This window comes from Calypte anna, chromosome 20 (assembly GCF_003957555.1).
Source record: "Calypte anna isolate BGI_N300 chromosome 20, bCalAnn1_v1.p, whole genome shotgun sequence".
Taxonomy (NCBI): domain Eukaryota; kingdom Metazoa; phylum Chordata; class Aves; order Apodiformes; family Trochilidae; genus Calypte; species Calypte anna.
Window position 1 is genome coordinate 11335512 of NC_044265.1, and position 19753 is coordinate 11355264.

The 19753-nt window shown below is 41.2% G+C and overlaps 1 protein-coding gene across 1 annotated transcript in view; it reads left to right on the forward strand.

Moving 5' to 3' along the window:
* Positions 1-19753, forward strand: part of CDH4 (cadherin 4) — a 407807-nt gene that overhangs the window by 229545 nt on the left and 158509 nt on the right. The window contains exon 3 of the mRNA XM_030463155.1: positions 15552-15775. Within this exon, the coding sequence (XP_030319015.1) occupies positions 15552-15775 (224 nt within the window). The remainder of the gene's footprint in view (positions 1-15551; positions 15776-19753) is intronic.

Sequence of the window (19753 nt, forward strand, 5' to 3'; positions counted from 1 at the left end):
TTCATTTCTCAGGTTTCCATGGCTGGCTTTTCCATAAACTAAAGACTAGGATGTCTCTAGTTTGTCACTCAGAAATATCAGCTTTCCAGTAAAGATAAATGAACAGGAAATCACAGGAGAAAAAAAGAGTTGTTTGAGAAGAGAAAGACTGTTCCAGAGGATAGGATTTCTACCCTTAAAGCTCACATAATTTGCAAGATAAGGCTTAGCTCATGAAGAAAGATCCATTTGGTTCTTAGTTACAGGGAATGTGGGGGCTTGGTACGAGTTGTCAATCATTGTCAAACCCAAGCAGTGGCACACAAGGACAAGAGGTGTGTGAAGTGAGCTGCAAAGCAATATCTCACTGATTCCTCTTGCACCAACTGAGTATAGCTGAAAGGGATATTGGTCCTTTGCTGCTTAAGCAGACAGAAATAACAGGGTAGAGAGCTAACATATAATATCACTGCTCCACAGGGGAGTTGTGGAGTGCAGATACCCAAGGAGGAGGGCTGCATAAACATATGACAGTGGTTTGAAACAAGACAGCCTGTATTTTTCTTCCTGAAACTACTAGTTGTGGGGGATCTTCCCCAGATGGTTACATTCCTCCCCATTACCTTTTCATTTTGCAGCTTCAGTCTTTTGGGTGAAAATAAGCAACTATGAAGCTAAGTGTGCTGCAGAGAGGTGCTATGCAGGCATCCTGGCACTTCAGCCTTGTTTGCCCTGTGGTATATCCCACCTCCCCAGCTCCTAGTGCAGCTCCAAGATCTCCTGTTCATCAGATGAGGACACAGGCCATGGAGTTTTGGGAGGTGCAGCCAAAGGGGAGACTCCTGGAAAGAAGAAGGACTTGCCCATGGCAGCCAGGTTCAACAGAAAAATGTGCTTATTTTTGTTTGAGTTTTTATAAGCATTCAGAAAAACATTAAGGTTAGCCATGTAGATCTGAATCATCCTCATTCAGGGCTAGTGGTGTAGCTGGTTGGGGTTCAGTGGAGCTCCATGTCTGGCCCATCCTTCATGTAATGACCTGGTTGGGAATCAGGTTCACCAGGCCAACCATATGTTTGAGTCAAACAAGAGCAATTGGCAGATGGCTAAGTAGGATGATTTGCAGCCTAATTAACTGACTTGTGCATAGAAGTGTAGTGACTGAGCATCATGCAACACCCATGCTTGAGCACAAAAATAATCAAGGCCACATATTTCCCTAGAGAAAAATGGGATATCTTTAATACAACCCTGATGTTTTGTACAGAAAAGATGAAGTTGTTAATACACTGATAAGTATGAATCTGAAGGGCTCACTGAAGTTCCTATCCATTTTTGGACAATTTTCAGTAACTAATTCAAATGACAGTGTGGGCTCTTGGTAAGATTTTCATGCAAGAAAAAGAAAATAATATTCTGGGCTTGGAACCCACATTTCTAACAGTGATGTGTTCTTAGTACAAGACTGCTTATCAGAAAAATTTGGACATTAGAGTAATCAAAGGAACAACTGGGTGAGCAATAAGAAGTCTCCTGGCAACAGTTGATGGTGTTTGATTTTCACAGACTGGAATTGTTGTTGTATTGGAGGCACAGAGATTTCCCCATGGTTAATTCCTCTTTTCTCTGCTGGCTTTTCCTGTTACGTCTTCTCGTTGCCCAATGGTCTGTGCTGTTCATACTTTTTGGTTGAAAGGTCAGAAATGTCATTTAAACTGTATGAATAATGAACTGAATAATATTTTTCTTGGTTCTTATTCCAGCTGTTCCCAAGTTTATATTTAAGGCAGAAAAGAAGAAAAATTTCCTTAGTAGCCTGAGTCAATAATATAATCAGTTTAATGGAGTCTATTCATGCAAGTAAATTTTGTAGAATACCCTACTTTTTCTGTAAACAGAGTCTTGGTGTTGTTGTTTTTTTGGTGGTTGCTATTTTTTTCTCTTTCTTATCACATATTAGAAAAGTAATTTGATTAATGAAAAATTTGAATTGATTGGAAAAAACTGGGATAAAAAAGTGCCCATGCTTCCTTGTCTTTGCATCTTAGCATAACCCGAGACCTGATCCACACTGAATAACTGAACAGTAAAAATTAAAACCTGTGGTGGTAGCAGTGCAGGATTACTGAATGCATACGTGTTCCTTGAAAAGTTTGATTTTAGTAGTTAGAATAAACCTGAAGGTGTAATTTCATCACGTTGCTAACAAAGTGTTTACATTGAGCTAGACATCACTGACAGTGGTAGCTGACAGGCATTCCTGAGACCTGGGGCTGAAAAAACTGCAAATGTGTGACTTGAAAGTGTTGAAGTGCTGCTACCCATGTTGGTAGTGGGACATAGGAGCCCATGCAGCATCCTCAGCTCGGTGCCAGCTGCTCCCTGTACATCTGTAAGGAGAGAGCCCATGGGTCTCCATTCCTCTGTGCTACCTCTCTGTATATTTGGATCATTGTGTCTTCAGGCTGTTGATGTCTGCATAGTTTGGGAAAGAAGTGGGAATCCAGGCTGGGTGGGGCTTGCTTTGATGTCATTCATCATGCTCATTTAACCTTTAAACCACATCAGTCGCTGCTGCTTTTTCAACCGATCGATAAATAAAGGAAAAGATAAAATGGCAACCTCAGAGCTGACTTCAGTGTCCTCGAATGGCCTGACTTTTTGAAGTCAGCTTGAAACTGAGCTGATGGGAAAGGGAATCAGACAGCATGAATATGGGCAGTACTAAGAAAACTTCCACGGAATATGATCAGTTTTAATCATCTTTCCTCTTAGTGATCACTTCAGAATGATAAGTAGTGGATGTCAGCGTGGGTTTGGAAAAAGAGAAGCTATCTGTTTACAAGCAAAACTTTTTAATTAAAAACAGATACAGAGCCAAGATATTTACTACATTCGTGTTACTCCACCTTAAGGGTTTATTGGTGTGCAGGAGAGGGTTCAGCACACCAGTCATGCAGTCTGCTGACACTGGGGTGAGGGAAATTCCATTATCGGCCCTTTTTGCTTTCCAGTTTCACCAATTCAGACATCTGTGGCAATTCCTGTTTTCCACCATGTTCCCAGAAATTCTGTGCCATGAGTAGGGTAGGATTTCTGCTTAAAGTGTTTGGACCTGAGCTACCCAGTCAGTGTTCTGGGCTTGCAGAGACGAGGGCTGCTGGTCCTCATGGAGGGTGTTTGTATGGGACTGCTAAACACATCCAGAGGGCTCAATAATTTAACAGAAACATTACATCATTTTCAGAAATGGATTTCAGTCTTTTTGTGAGATGGGGGGAAGGTTGGTTGGGTTTGTCACATCCTTTGTTTTTTACAGAATTAGTTTTGATGGATGAAGTGGTAGCAGAGAGTTTGGAAGTTTGCAAGAGGCGTTTATTTATTGCACTCTGTGTTCTTTTATGGTGGTAGTTATTCAACCATACAAATTAAAAAGTCACTTCTAAACCAACTTATTCCCAGAAAGATCAAGAGTTTTGTAAGGAAAACAAAACAACCCAAAACAACTTAGACAAAAAAACCTCTCAGTACAAAGGCTTCCAACTATTGCATTGCTCTTCCCCAGGGGAGAAAAAATGTTTTATTCTTCAGACCCATTCTGGATCTGTCCCTTCTGCTGAGAAAGTGCTACCTTAGAAATGTTCTTTAAAATGTTGACACTCCCAAATGGCTCCTGGGAGAGGTCAGAGTTGTGCAATAAGGAGTGATTTTAATTTGTTACTACACTGGTTAACATTAGGAGCAGCAGTCAGTTTTATACTGTTTTCTTTGAGGTTTTATTATAATAAAAAGCAATTTCTTCAGTCTCAGCCTATTCAGGAAATCAGGTAATGGCTTGCTTGCTAATCAGTGGTTTCAGTGGTACTTTTACTTCATATAAAAATTCAGTATAGGGATTTCCTTAATGAAGTTCATATGCATATTTTAAGTATATTTTTGTACTATTTTTAGAAAGAGCTTTCAGTTTGTAGTTAATAGTGTAGAAAAATATCTAGATGGATAAAACAAATACAAATATAATAGTTACAAGATCTACTCATAATTAAAATCCAAGGGGAGAGAAGACATGCAATAAATCAGAGTATATACAAACCAGGTGTTGCCTATTTTGGGCAGTGGTTGAACTCCATGTGGCTCTCAGAGATGAGGGCAATGCTTTGAGGACAGGAAAATATGTTTTTCTAACAGCATCTGCTCGCCTGGGTGTCTTGTGCCAGAATTCACACAACTCTGTCATTTGCTGATGTTCAGCCTAAAGGTGTTCTTGGTTTAGCATTCTGCAGTTGGATAGCTTATAGAGCTTGGGGGTCTTAAAAAACATTAAAATGGAGGAAGAAAAAAAATTGTTTTCTTTAAGAGAGAATTCACACAGGTAGTGGGATGCTGCTGGTGAAGAATCACATCCAGCTTCAAAGAAATGTGCTATTGTTGTAAGTGTTTTTCAAGAACAGATCTGTTTTAAAAGCAAAGTGAAAAAAATATCTGATATATCAAGGCTGATGGTATCTGAGCTCAAGAGCAATGTGATCATAACCTGCTTTATATCTGTCTCTTCCTCTCCCTGAAGTTCCCTGCCTGAAAATTAATTTGTTCCTGAGACTCCTCACTGGTTTTTGCTATCAGTGACACATGTATAATGGTATTTTACTGCTTGTCTTATCCAGACCATCTGAGGAATCTTCAGTGCTAATTGCTGTGTTATTGGCTGCCCACACAGTTCTGGGGAAGGGGTGGCAGTGGCAGTCCTGGGGTTGCAGAGCCACTGGGTGCACTCAGGCAGGGTGCTGGGACCTCCCTGCTCTCCTGTCCCCTCTCAGTGTGGGGAAATTGAGGGCAAAGTGGGCTCTGCACACAGGATGCTACCAATAGGTGGTAAAATGCAAATTTTATTGCAGCAAGACAATGTTTCCCACTTAGATTCTGGGTTTTGTGTGCTTTTGGAAAGCATTTGGCAGCCACAGCAAGTATGTTTACAAAAAGAGCAGAACTGGTAAAGTTCAGGTTCGTGTTTGGATTCAGCCCCAGCAAACTGAAGCTGAAGCTGTGCCAGACGTTTGAAGCTGCCAGACGACAGTTCAGCTCAAACAGAAAGCTGAAGAGGGGGAAAGAAATTTGTCAAATGTATTCCATGTGGAATTTCAGGCAATTTAATTTGATTCACTACACTCTGAAATGTCTTGGACTTCCCTATTGTTTCTTTACTTCAACACTAAATTTGATACCTTCTGGGATCATCAGTGCTTTGTGCTGCATTTGTCACGTTCTCTAATTTACTGGCTTTAGTCTCTCTCTGCTCCAGTCAGTGGTACTGAGCCCTGCCAAGAGCACTCTGTGAAATGTAAAGGTTGCCGGTGGAATCCTGAGGTCATTCTTCAGGAGAGGGGAGGGCTGCCTGTCTGTTGGAGACCACTGGAGTAAGAAGAGGCAGAGGGGTGAACATGAAAGAGGAAAGGGAAGGTCGCAGTACCCCTCGACCCTGTGTCTCCATCAGAAGCATCAGCAGCAGAGCACCACAGCTGTGAGGATGCAGTTGTCAGGATGTGGCTTGGTCAGGGGTGGCTGCAGAGCCTGGGAGGATTATTTTCATTCAGTGGTGACTAACACCAGAGAGCATGGAACTATGTTTTACTGTGGGTTTTGTTCCATAGGTGATTTTTTTCATGAATTCATTGTACACTGGAGCCCATCCTTGGGGCAGGACACTGTCTCTCTGCAGCAATGCAGCCTGGCCACCTCTCAGCTTGCCCAATATTTAGTACTCAGTGCAGCTTTGGCATTCAGGTCATTTTATCTTCCCCTGCTCCCTCTGAGTGCCAGAAACAACCTAGAGCCTCCATTTGTGATTATAGCTCTCTGAATTTGCCCAAATGTCAAAGCAGTTGAGCCCACCAGGTACCAAACAGTGTTTTATTCCACGTAATACTGATTTCTCTTGAAATCTGAAAACTTGTGTAGGTTAGAGGTGAAGGCAAGAATTGCAGCTGCTGCTTGTGCAGGCAGATAAGCAGAGGTGCAGAGCAGCTGCAGGATAAATATAGCTCCCCTGCCTTGGTTTGTACAGATAACAAAATTTTCCATTTCTAATATTCTTTCCTGAAACATCTATTCATTTACTGCATTGTGATTTGACTCCCTGCATCAGTGCATTGTTTGCTCTTCTGCCAGGCTGGGGAAGATGAGAATAGTCAAGCCCCAAGTTGTCAGTGTTTACACACATGTCCATGAGGAGTTCAGTGGCTTTACTGATGTGTCTGTTTTGGTTTTTTTTCCCCTGACATGTGCAGCCTCTCTTTCTAGGTGTTGAGGAGAGTTTGTTTGTTTTGAAGAGTGTGAGGAGAGAGGAGCCTGAGGCTATCTGAAGTGGCTACAGTTGGAGCATCTCTTTCAACTTCTTTTCCTAGCTGCAAATGGACTGTGTTCACAATTTTTCTCCCTAAAATCTTCCTGCAGCTCCCAGTGCTTAGAGTTCTGACACGTTGAAAAGAGAGGGGAAAATGCCCAGGGCTACCAGATCACCTTTGGTGGGGTGGGTGGGAGCTGGTGAGGATGACTGTGGTTGTGCAGGAGCTGTGTGTGCTTTCCTGCTTCCCACCACTGCTGCAATGTAGAGACATTCCTGGTACCAGCAGGGCTGGATTCTCTGCACTGTCCAGAGCATTGGGAAGAAGGGGTTTGGTGCAGTACACCTGGGGTGTCTCTCAGAGCCCCAGCCACCCTAGAGCATCTCCCAGGGATGCTCCTGCCAAGAGGTAAGATGGGTGAGCAGCTGCTGTAATGTAGATATTGCCCTGCAGTTGCATATTCTCCTTCTTTTAGAATTCTCACATGAAGCTACCATAAAATCATGTAGTTTTTCTTCAAGAAATTTTTAGAGGTCTTTAAAATCTTTCCCTGTGTAGGTAGTTTGACAAAAATGAAAGCATTGTGAAAATCATTAGCACTAAGGGCAAAGCCTCCAAATAAAGCACCCTGGGATTTATTTACTGTGTGCTCTAGTAATAATAATTAAACCACATCCTACTGCAAGTAACTCCCACATCTTGCACTTTGCTCTGAAGCTGAGAAACTCATTGATTAATCCATGGGGTCAATCAGTCCATCTTGTTTGGAGAGTTAATCATAGAAAGCCTGTGCACCAGGACCAAGAGTGAAGCAGGTTTATTTACTGCTGCTTAATCAGAGAACCCAAACTCTCCTGTAGAGTGGTGAGAGGTTTGTTTCTACTTAGCCTTTAATTGCAAAATGATCTCATTAGCTCTGTAGTGAATCTCAGTACTATCCTACAGGTGCATGGAATTTAAAGAAGAGCAAAGAATAAAAACAGTGGCCATAAGAATTCAGTATTTGCCAAAAAGTGTGCTGCAGTTGGTACCTGCAAGATTTCTCAAAGCAGGCTTCTCTTGATTAGCCTTTTAATTTGAAGCTAAAACCCCATCAGGCCCAGTGGCGGCTCATCAGTCCACCTTCCTGATAAGAAATGTCTCATTTCTGAAATGTCTCAGGAGAGTGACAGGATCTCAAGTGGGCAATGAAATCCTGAACAAAGCAATTGCCACAGCAGGGACTTGGAAACCCAGTGGTTTGGTTTCACACCCATGGTAAAGCCTGGAGCATAAAAAATGAGGCAATCCAGAACAGTGTCTGTACCATGGGGCACTGATGGATCCAGGCTCCTGTTCCTGTGCTGGAGAAGAGGCTTGAAAGTGAGTTCCATGTCATGTAAATCCAATTCAAACTCACTCCCCTTTGAAATATGGGCAGTAGCTCTCTGCCTTTGTGGTAGGAATCTTCTGGCTTAGATTTAGGGAACTGGGGATTTAAAGACTTGTCCTTTAGCCCAGTGATAAATATTGGGAAGCGAATAGAGGCAAATATTCCCTTTACTAATACTTGTTTCTAATCAGATAAAAATAAGTGACAGTGTAGGAAGAATCTCTCTACTAACTGCCAGAACATGTCGATTTATCAAATTTTTCCACTGCTGCTCTTTTTTGAGCCAGCCTCAGAGCTGACAGTGTATGTTTTACAGTACAGCAAGGTAGATTGATTGATCCTAAATAGAAAAGCCTTTGGGGTCTGGAGCTGATGTTTTAGGTTCAGTAAAAAAACTGAGTAAAGCATGTTAATGTAGAGAAAGGAGCCTGGTTTAATTGGACCAACTCCTGGCTTGCTGAAAATTAATGGCTGGCTGGCTGCTGCCAGAGTGATTCATCTTTTCTATCATGTTCTACAGTCCTTCTCTCCAGGGGTCTGTACTCCCCTCCAATTCCAATACCAAAAGTAAAATAAGCTACTTTTTTTTCCCCCCCCTTAAAAACATGTATTTCCTGTATTTTAGTCGGATTGGCTTCCAGTAATGAAAAATAGCATTGGTGGGAATATGAAGGAGGCATTGGCGTTTGCTTACTATAGGGCTTGTTTTAGGTGGTTTGAATGGGATTTAGATATTTTTTTAATGTACTCTCATCTCCTCATTGCTATCAGCTGACTGTACAGGTGACAGAATGAGTTTCTAAGGGATCCTGATTTCAGTGTGTTGAAATGTATTGTTCCTTTTCTTTCCATCTGGCCATGAAAACCAATACCCTGTGTAAGCAGGAGCTATTAAAAGTTAATATCAAGCTGGAAAAAGGTGTTGAAAGCACCTAAGTGGCTCCAGAAACAAAAAGATGACTTTTCCATGTAGTGTTCTGCCCACATACATTTATTTTTTTTAATTATTTTTTTAAATAAATGACTTGCACATGAACAAGACTTTGAGTTTTCCCCTTAAAACCCATTAGAAGCAGTCTTGGTTTTGTGGAAGCAAAAGAGCCAGCAAATGAACACGAGGTCATTAGGAGTGAATTACTGTGTGTCCCAAACCTGTGTGGATAATTTGACCATGGAGGGGGCTGAGCCTTGGAGTTTCAAGTGGGGAAATTATAAATGTACTTTCAAATGTAAAATACTTTTATGTGCCATTTCAAATCTTCTCTACTTGCTGCTGGAGATAGATTGCTACTCATTTGCTGATTCAGAGGTGTAGCCAGTTGAGTGGTGCATAGCAGGCATATAATAGGTTAGGAATTCATTAATGTTTTATTATTGCATGTTCCATATAGGAGGATTCCCTGTAACTGAAGATTATGTGAAGACAAAGAAAGAAAGATTCCATTTAACATAATTACATATGGTAAATTGTTGTGGTAATTTATTATTATTCCAGTAAGGCAAATATTAGCAGTCATAGCTCAGAGATCATAAATAATGCACTGGAAAATTGGATGTAATGTTTCACATTGACCTGAGATATGGAAAATGGGTGAAACTGCAGCAGATTTCTATACCATTAATTGCAAGAAAACATTAAGAACGTGATAAATCATGCTCAATATTTTCAGCAGATGATAGACTGTGGGGCAGTTCATTAATTCTCCTAACTCATTCATTATTTTTGTTTTTCACTCGGAGTACACTCAATGGATAATCAATTTGTGAAGTGGAGGGTGTGGGCATGCAGAGTTTTATATATATTTGTATACCAAGCAACATACATCCATTTATCTCCCAACACTTTTCTGTATCAAAGCATTTTCTTAAACTGTATACTCCTGCACTCCATCAGTGGGGATATATTTATTAGACTCTGAAGTAGCTGCTTGAATTGCTGTTTTTACCTTTTACCAGTAGAGTTTGGTTCTCCCCCAGTGCTATAAATATTAAATAAAGACACTAAGAGTTTATTAGTGTAATATGTTTTACGGGGACACGGTTGAAAATATAACCCATAAGATTAATAATGGGAGGATAAAAATTGTACATTGTTTCTATCAGGTTTTACAGCCATCAGTTTTTGCTTTTTCTATATTGTTTTTCCTGTGCAGACAGAGAAAGGCTCTGATTATCTTATTAACTGCAAGAAGCAAATCGGGTTGTGTTTTGTATGATAGCATGGGATTCACTGTAAGCAGGAATGAGACAGAAATAGAAATAATACTCTAGACTTATATGTAGCATTATCTGTAGGTGGAGTGGCTCAAGTCGGGTTTTGTTTCCATGAAAACACTGAAACAGCAACATCTCTGAGTTCTTACAGAGTGGTGGAAAAGCCTCTTGGACCTGGGTACCTTCATCCTTTTAGTACAAGAGAAACAAAATCCTCTTGCCTTCCTTACAGCATTAACCTTGTTTAGACAAGATATTCTTGTCCCAGAACTGCACCACGTATTTACATTTGTCCACAGGACTCCATTGTACAAACCAATTGCAGTAATAATTGGGTAACATTTCCAAGAAATAGACCAGTGGTTTGGAGAACGGAGAATTTGCCCCTGTTTATTTTTGGGAGCACCTGTAAAAGTCCATTTTCCTATTTAAAAAAATTATCTCGTTTTTGGTGAAGCTGTCTGAGGGGGATGGAGGCAGCATGACCTGGCAGTTGGAATGAGAAATGGGGAGCTGGAATTCCAGGACTCAGATTTCCAGTGGGGATTTCAGTGTGGCTGCAGGGAATTCACTTGACTGCATTTGTTCCCACTGCTGTAAAACAGTTTGCTCGCAGAATCCCAGAGAGGTTCTGTGAACATAAGGAAACATGTCTTGAAAACATGGCCATGTGAAAGTTTATACTTCATACTTACTCAAATAAATGAAGCTTTCCAATGAGGCCCAGCGTGCTCAGCTTCACATTAGCACTTAATGGAGAAATCAGTTTGCAAGAATGTAATGCATCTGCAGGGTGCCTGGGAATATGTACATTTTTTTGGTTAACTGAGTGGTTTCTTGCCTGTCATTAGACAACACGTTCCTATCCACTATGGAGCTTGGTTATTTTTAATTTTGGCTTTGGTGACGTGCAGAGGAATGCTGGCCAGGGCTGCCACCCCCCTGCAGAGGTGGGAGAAAATGGATGAGTGCAAATGAATGAGAGCATTGGGCCAGAAGTGTCAGGGCAGAAATGCATGTTGTTTGTTAAAAATTACACAAAAGGGACATTTCTGGACTTGCTCAGGACAACTGAGGGTTACCTGAACATCTGACATTTCCAAAGGTTTCAGTTAAACCATCCTCATCTTAAAGATCCCCACAGAATGGTGCAAGGGGTGGATTTGGAGGCTCAGGTTCATCCTGGCCACAACTGTTCAAGAGACACAACTTGAAAAGCAGATAAGATTCTGCTGCAAATAGTGGGGTGTATTTGCTGCTTTGAAGTTCATCAGGAAGGAAACATCTTTGCAGGGATAATCCTCAAAACCATGGTGAAAAACAGAGTCCTGAAGGGACCCATATCCTGAGCCGTGGAGGATGTCTGAACATCCTAATAAATAAGTATTATCCCTCCTGCTCTTCAGCCCTCTGCAGCTTGCCAGAGGGGGCACTTTTTAATGGACTAGGAGAAGTTAAAGGAGAATCCAGAGGGATAAGGCTTAAAGTGAATTCTTTGGTTTATACCATTTATAGTCCTATTAAATGGAAGGTATTTCTCAGACATCTGGGGGGCAAGGAAGTTCAGTGTATTCAGACATCTTTCAAGATCCTTGCTTGATCATTTGACTCTGTCCAGCAAGCTTAACAAGCTAAATAATAAAAGGGAACAATGCAAAACTTGTTGAATTTTTTTTTTCACCCCGTGCCTTTTTTGAAGAAAAATAGCTTTTTTTTTTTTTCCCTCAGATGCCCAGCAGTTTGCTGCAGACTCCTGCAGCTTTTCTGCCCATCACTCAATACCTGTTTCAGCATATCAAGTTGTTATACCTCTTCCTTTCACAGAGAAGCAATTAAAAATGATGAGGGTAAAGGGTTAAACCTGAAAGTCTGCTAATGAGGGTGCCTTCTTGGTTTCCTTTTCATCAGGCATTTGATGCTGTTTTCAGCATAAGCTTTCGATAAGCATCACTGAGCATTTTTCCAGAGTATATTAAAAAAGTTTTCTTTTTTTACCATCCTGTAAAAATGATAGATGTGTGGGTCTGCTGTTTACCTGAAATCCTAATTACTGATGCTGCAGCTTTGGAATGTTAAATTCATGCAGTGTTCTTTAGACTTCAGACTGGTCAAAGAAAGATGGATTTGTGTCCACAGAGAGATCTAAGTCTAGTAAACAGAGCCAATGTTTGTTTATTTATTACATTATTTTGAAGTTAAGAGTTGCATCAACTGCAAATTACATAGACTCAGAGCTTTCTAAGAGAGAAAGGTAAAAAAAAAAAGTTTTCTTCCAGTTTATGAAATTTTAATTTGTTTCCATGAGAGCAAAGAGTAGAGGTAAGAGGTGGAATTGGAAAATACAGATGAGATCTCCTTTCTTGAGCTATGTTATTTATTATAGAACAATAGTTTGATTTTCCCCAAGTCTATATACATGTATTTGTGGAAAAAATATTATATATGAATGATGCATGTGTGTGTGTATATCCACATATATAACAGTGTATCTCAGTAGTCATGTAAGTGCCTGAGCAATAATTCTCACAGGACAGCAAGGAGCTGAGCACAGGATTTGTAATGAGTCCTTGCAGCCATGTGGTGAGCGTGTAAGAAGTTTCTCTGTGCTGTGTTGCAGATGTGTTTTCTATGCTGTGTATATATAGCATACAATGTGTATATTGCCTGGAGCAACAGCAAGAGCTCTGCTGACAGCAGCTGAGTGTGGGGATCCCTGATAGACCCTGAGGAGTTCCTGAATTTTCTCCCTTCTGCAGCTGAATCTGATGCAAAGCCCCTTGGCTGAGCCACTGCCTCTTTGCTGCTGTCCTGCAGGGTGTTGTCCCTGGTAGTAACTAAATGTTATGGAATCCATACATCCTTGAAGCCTTTTTTTGTGTTTGCAGCTTCTAAGAACTCTTTGGAGAAGAGCTGCCTGTTTTAATTCCTTACTGAGCATTCATCTACCTGTGCTACCTGGGAAGAGCAATGCGGAGCAGAGCAGTCACTTGTTTAAAAAATTAGACTTAATTTCTCTCAGGATTTTCTCTGTCTCTAGTCAAGTTTGTTTTAAACTAATGGAAGTAATTAGCAAGTCACAGACAGTCTTTGTCTGAGAAGCTGCCATTTTTAGATAATGGAGCATAAAAGTCGACACAGTGACATATGACAGGGGAGCAGCATATTGGAGCCCTGCTCTGTGTCTTAAGCAGATGTTTAAGTACTTTGAATACTGAAATCACTACGTGCACATATAGGAAGTGTTTTCCTTTTTTTTTCTCTCAGACTCCTAGTACACTGTAGGGCTTTCTTTCAATCTCAATAAAATCCGAGTAATGTCTGAATTGTTTTTAATGTGCAGTCATTATCACTCCTTTCTCTCTTCTTCAAATGTCTTTTTGTATATGATGTGTGGGTACTACAGGAGGTGGAGATGGAACTTGCTTTTTTGCATTGCCATTAGATAGCAGAGGCATGCAGGGAGTGATACACCAACTGATGTATCTCCTTTCTAACAATGCTGATGTCAGGGATCTGAAAATAAATAATGTATTAGCAGCAAAGCAGGGGCTGTGTTTGTACATATTTATTACAGCTGTGAATACATGAGAAATTTGTAGAAATTCTTAAGAGATGAAGACATTTCACAGCAGCATGGTCCCCAGGGATGCAGGGGGTCTCTCCTGACAGCTCCAGCCACCTCTGGGGTCTCTCAGCCCATCCCAGTTGTGCGCTCCAGGTGTGCAGCATTGGTGCAACCGCAAGACCATGTGTGTGTTTAACCTCATTCAGTGCCTTCATGAAGCTTTATTTTTCAGTCTAGTCTAAAAATCTGTGATTTTACTCCTAAAGTGAGCAAGGATCTGGCATTGTCTGTATGGTCAGATTGGTGATAGCACCACAGGGTTTTGCAGTTTGTGTGGACCACATGTTGTCCCCAGGGAGGCACTCAGTAGTTAAACTGTGATGTAGTCGATGACAGTAGGATTTCTTAAAAGTGTTCACCATGTTTTCTTTTATAGACTAGATAACTTTATCCACCTTCTTTTTTTTTTTTATAAATTAGTGTGTAACATTTGTGCTTTGTGCTCAATATTTACTGCAGCGTAAGGAAACAGTTCCTACTTCACACATGTGAAAATGTAGCAGTGCAGTCATGGAAGGTCTTTGTAAAATCTATTATTCCCACCTGATTACAGCACCCCAGTTATCCAGAGGTGCAGGCTGGGGAAGGAGAGGATGGATGTTCTTGTCTTACACTGAAGTCCTCACCTCATTCCTCTCTACTGGGATGGTAGCAGGGGCTTTGGCAGCAGGACAGCTTGAGCAGCTTCCCAGCTGCTTTTTTCTTTCCCCTATGTCACCCCTCAGATATTTCTCTTTAAATCAAGATTAGCCCCTGATTCAGCTCAAAGCAACACTACAGAAGCAGTCGGCTGCAATGTGGGAGGAAGGGAAGGGTTGGGGTAAAACTGGCCCTGAGATCTCCTCTTGTCTGGATTTCCATTGCATCCCTTCTCCTCCTCCCTCAGCCAGTCTGGGCAAGATTCCTCTGACCAGCTTTGCTTGTGCAAAAAGTAGGTGCCTGATGGAGACTTGGACTCCAAGGAGGAGCCTTGGACTTGCAGGTTTTCCTTCTCTTGAGGCAGGCTTGGAGCATTGCTGCTGAGCACTCAGAAGCTGCAGCATGAGAACCCCTGTAGCACTCCTAGCTAGAAAGCTGTAGATCTGTTCTCACTCACTTGAGATGTTTTTACGGGTACAATATGTTTTCCTTCACCACATGTGTGTTCCACCCCGTGGATTACACAAATGGCAGAAAGTGTTTTGTTTCCTACGTGATTAGCTGCAGGTTCAATTTCTATCAGATTTGTCAATTTTGTCATATAATAGTTTGGGTTTTTTCTAGCCTGATGTATGTGACATGTTTCATAATGCCAATAAAAACAGTTTTCAAACTAGACTGTAACAGAATTTGACCAAAAAAAAGCTGAAAATAAAAATATCAGCGACTGGGGAGCTTTGATCTGACAGTGTAGGCTTTGAAATGACAAGTTGTGCTTTGCAAAGGGAAGTTTTTACAGTTCTTCTTTGCAGTAGCTGTAGCGTGTGGAGGGGTCGGCCAGGGTAGGATTGCAGCTCTGGTTCCAGCAGCGGGTGTGAGCTGCAGAACAGTTTTAATTTTTCTTCTTTGTTTAAGTGGTTTTGGGGTTGTGTTTCTGATAATGGAATTGTTATGGGCTTTTGAATTTCAGTTAAGAATGTGCAAATAGGCTATCTGGTAAGTAGGTTATTGAAGGGTTAGGGAAATGGAGAACATTTCATGCAAAAAAATACTCAGTGTGGGAAATAGACTCCAGTTGAATTTAAAAGATAATGGCAACAAGGGAGAAATCCACTTGTAGAAATGGGGAACAGCTGTGTTTGAGATCTAATGAAACTGTATCAAATACTTTAAAAATGGCTTGCAACTTCTTCCCTGGGGAATGGAGATAAAGCACAAGAGCACTCCTGAAAGGTCGAAGAAACAGTTAAATCATTTCCTTGATGGTTATTAGAGATATAGAAGACATCAGTGAAAATTAAATGTCTGAAACTTGTGTTTGATTGCTTTTCTTATCAGGCCAATCTCACACGTTTCTTCCATCTCTTGCTCTCTGTTCCAGTAAAATTTAATAACTGTGCTGGTAACAAGGGGGTTCGGTATGAAACCAACAGCCTGGACTTCAAGGTGAGAGCAGATGGGACCATGTATGCTGCCCACCAGCTGCAAATGCCCTCGAAACAGCTGATCCTGGTGGTGACTGCCTGGGATCCCCAGACCCTGAGCAGATGGGAAGCCATTGTCAGGTTCCTGGTGGCAGAGAAATCACAGCACAACGGACACAAGGTAAGAATTTTTTTCCTTTTCTTATTTCGTTCTTTCCTTGTCCAGGTTCCTCAAACTTTAAAAGTTACATTTGGAGTCAGATTGTTTGTGTTGCTCGAGGAGGTGTCTGAATAGAAAACACCAATAGCAGCAGATTTCTTGCAAGTGATCCTCGAATGTCTCTGACAAATGGTTTAAGGTCAATACTTTGTTCTTCTTAAGTGATCATTTGGCTGTTACATACTGCAAGTTATGTACCTTGTGTTTGCATCTCACAGCTAATGCTCTCACTTAGCTTGAAATAAAACCTGCAAATGAAGGGACCCTCCCTTTCTCCAGAGTCTTAGTCACTCATCTTCTTGAGAAATACAAGGTTAAGTTCAGATTTGTGAATGTTTTTTGCAGACTTCTAAGACATCTCCCTGGCTTTCACAGTGACTCCTTCTCTCTTTGAGCTGCCTGCATGGTTCTGCACCTCTGTGGAGGCTTCCAGAGGGGAGACTTGGTCTTGTCCCCTCTACACAGCAAGGAGAAGGGAGCATTGCTGATGCCTGATGGCAGCAAAGGACAAGGTGGCACCTCAGAGGCAAACATCCCCTCTGCTCAGTGCCAGCATCATCCCTTTGCCACAGCTGAAAAGGGAAAAGGCAGCATGGTTCAGTGTTTAGGCAGAAGGTTACAGATTCTTGCTCTCTTTTTTTACTTTGATGCACAGAGCTGAAAAGCAGGAGGGATCTGTCCCTGGCTGGCAGGCTGAGAGCACCACTGCTTCAGGTAACTCAGCATTGTAACTGGGAACTGCTCCTTGGAAACACGTTTCTTCTGGTCTGCTCCTTGAGCAGCTGTCTCTGTCCCTCCTCTTCTGTGTCCTCTTCGGCAGCAGCAGTTCTCCACCTTTTTCAGATTCTCCTTTCTTTGCAGTGTTAGCCTGGGCTGAAGATGCTGCACTGCACTGTACCTGTGGATACAGTCTGGCATCTGGTCAGCCAGTCCTGTGATGCTTGGGTGGTTACATTTAAGCAGGAAATTGGCTGAAGAGCCTGATTTATTGCTGGATCTTGAAGATCTGCAGAGCAAGGATGAAGTTGTGTGCACTGGGGAACAGTCATGGCTAGTTCAGGGAGAGGACAAGGTCACTTGTCTGTGGCTGTAGGTGCTAAAATAGCAAAACTGAAATCTCCTTTCTTCAGTTCTGCAGTGGGTGGACAGAGAAGAGAGGGCAGGGAATGAGGAGGAAAAGAGGGAGAGACCTTTTGTGCCATTTGGGAGAATTTTTACCCCATGTGAGGCAAGAAAAAGACACTTGGTGAGACTCAGATCTCACAGTTACCCATGGGCTGGCCCCTGAGCTTTTGCAGGGCTTGGAGTCCTATAAATACAATTCTGCTGTTCTTCAGTGAGACTCTGGCTTGTGCAAGATATAATTAAACTCTTTATGTTATTTTAACTGTATTTGCCATTTTCCAACCAAAGAAATCACGCTTCCTTCTAAAAGTAATTAAATATTGAAGGAACAAAGCAAGGTATCTTATATACTTCTTTAAATTTCTTCTCAGTGTAGTAGAAAGAAAAATGAATAAGCACACATTTCTGTTTTAGTAAAATATTTGGTTGGAAATTCATCTAATGTTAATGCAATCTGAACTCTAGTTCAAAACACAGAGAGCTAAGCTTTTTAAAATGCATATCCTTTCTTTCTAAAAGCCTTATTAGTGTGTAGTTTGAGGGTGGAAAAATATGGAAAATAAGACTAATGACAAGGTCATAAGCAGTTTTGTTGTGGGTCCCTATAGCAGGCATCCAACTTGTGTTTCCTTTGAATGCTTGTGCTTTTTGCAAGCAAAATAATCCTTTGTTTACTAAAGAAATAAATATGATTATGAGATTATTTTCAAAAAATAACAGTGCTTATGCTTAAAAGAAAAACCCAAACCTAACAATATCCAGTTCAATGTGTTTCAGGCCATGACCCTAATATACTCCATTTCGTGGCTTTTACTAGAAACAGATTTCACATTTGATTTGTACAGTATACAATGACAAGCAGAACTACATTTTTTTTTAAGACATTTTGCTTCTGTTCTATTCAAGATATGGAGATGACAAGTATGGGAGAGAAAGGAGGAGGTGATATGAGAGAGGGACAGAGACCAACTCTTTGTTCTGGCACACAAATCCATTTCCATTTTACTTTGTGACTGATTTTGTGCAAATGCTGAACAGCTCCTAGACATGAAAAAGAACTGGCATGAAATTTGCCTTGTTGCACCTACTGGTCACTGCTTGCTGGCACCTACAGCATAAAAAAGTCCTTTTGACCCATTCACCCATCCTTGATTTTTCTGTAAGCTTCTCTATGACTGATGATCCTCAGCTGGGGCATCCCCACTGTGTAATGGGAAGCTTGCTGCCCCTCTGAATCACCTCTGAAAGGATAAATCAGAATTTTGCTTGCAATTATCCATGGATTAAAACTTCATAAAAACACGATTAGTCCTCCTGGAGTGTCTGCTTTTAGACAGTTTGTTCTGGATGTTAATGCAGAGTAAATGTTACAGAAGAAGTCAACATTTTGGGGGTACTGACTGAGGGTATGGATGACCAGAAGTGAGGTGCCTGCTCTGCTGCACATTGCTGGCATCTTCTGGGGGGAGCAGACCCAGTCTCCTGCAAAACAGAGGCAATGGTCTGCTTCCCAAGAGTGTGAATAAACCCCTCAACATGTGAGCCTCTGGATTTGTGATGCTTTGGTGGTGGCCAGTATGACTTCAGGGTGGCAGATTAGTTGAGGATGGCTCCTGTCTGGAGAGTCTCCCCTGATGTGCTTTCATTGCAGATGAGAAGCTCTGGTGCCTGTACCTGTGCCTCCCACGGGTGCTCTCACTGCAAGTTGACATTTTAATGGTGAGTGAGCCAATACAATGAGAAGTTCCCCTCCTTCATCATGTTGGCCTTATAAATGTGCTAATTGCTTTAGATAACTGAACAACCTGGGCAAGTCTGCAAATTTGCCCTGGCAACCACTGTGGTGAAAGAATTCAGGGTTAGAGTTTCATGCTGTGAGGATGAAATGGTAGCAAAGAAGGTAAATATTTTAAAAAACTGTTTATGATATGTGAAGCATATATTTTCCCCTCCTCCCCAGCAAACACTTGAATGTAAACTTTTTTCTGGTTAATACAAGTGGTGTTAGTAACTCTGGGAACTTTTTTTGTTCAGTCTTGCAGGAAACCTGATAGCAATTCAATTAGAAAATGCAAATGAGGTCACATATTTCCCAAAGGAGTGCTGAATTACCCCAGAGAAAACTGAGTGATATTCTAGCATAAAAATAAATACTTAAGATGAAGTTTCTTGTACTGTTCTTGTCTGGCTGCGTGGTTTTGCAATTGAAAGTATCAATCGGACCTGTGGGTATAATTTGGAAAGAAGAAGAGATAGAATATAAACAGAATTTTATTTTTTTTTGTGAAATAACATAAAGTCCTTGTAGCTTGTGTCAGCATTTCTGCAAGATAAACTTGAGTGGGATAATGCTGCAGAAGAAAACAAAGTAAAGCCAGAATTTACTTATCTGGAATGAGCAGTGCAATGTCTTCTTTTCTAAGAAGTGAGTGCCATTATTCCCAACAATTGGATATTGATTTGGCCAAAAGTCTAAAAATGAAGATTATGCTTGTGAACAAGGACTATGCTGAAGAGTTCAGTCTTTACAGTGTCCCTTCTTTCTTAGCTGCAGAAACTCAAGTCTTTCCAAGCACATGGGTGGATATGTACCATTTGTCCATCACTTCCCACACTCCTCTCTCTATTCAAGCTTCTCCTTATCTCTCCCTGCTAATCAGCATGGAGCTGGCTCTTTGTTGGCTTGTTCCATCTGAAGTTCTGGCCCACTCTTCCATACTTTTCTTTTTTTTTTTTTTTTTTTCAGGTCTTGCATGTGTCTAAGGATGTTAAGGCATGTCTGACAAATTTTCTTCTTTATGAGTTTATGCATTT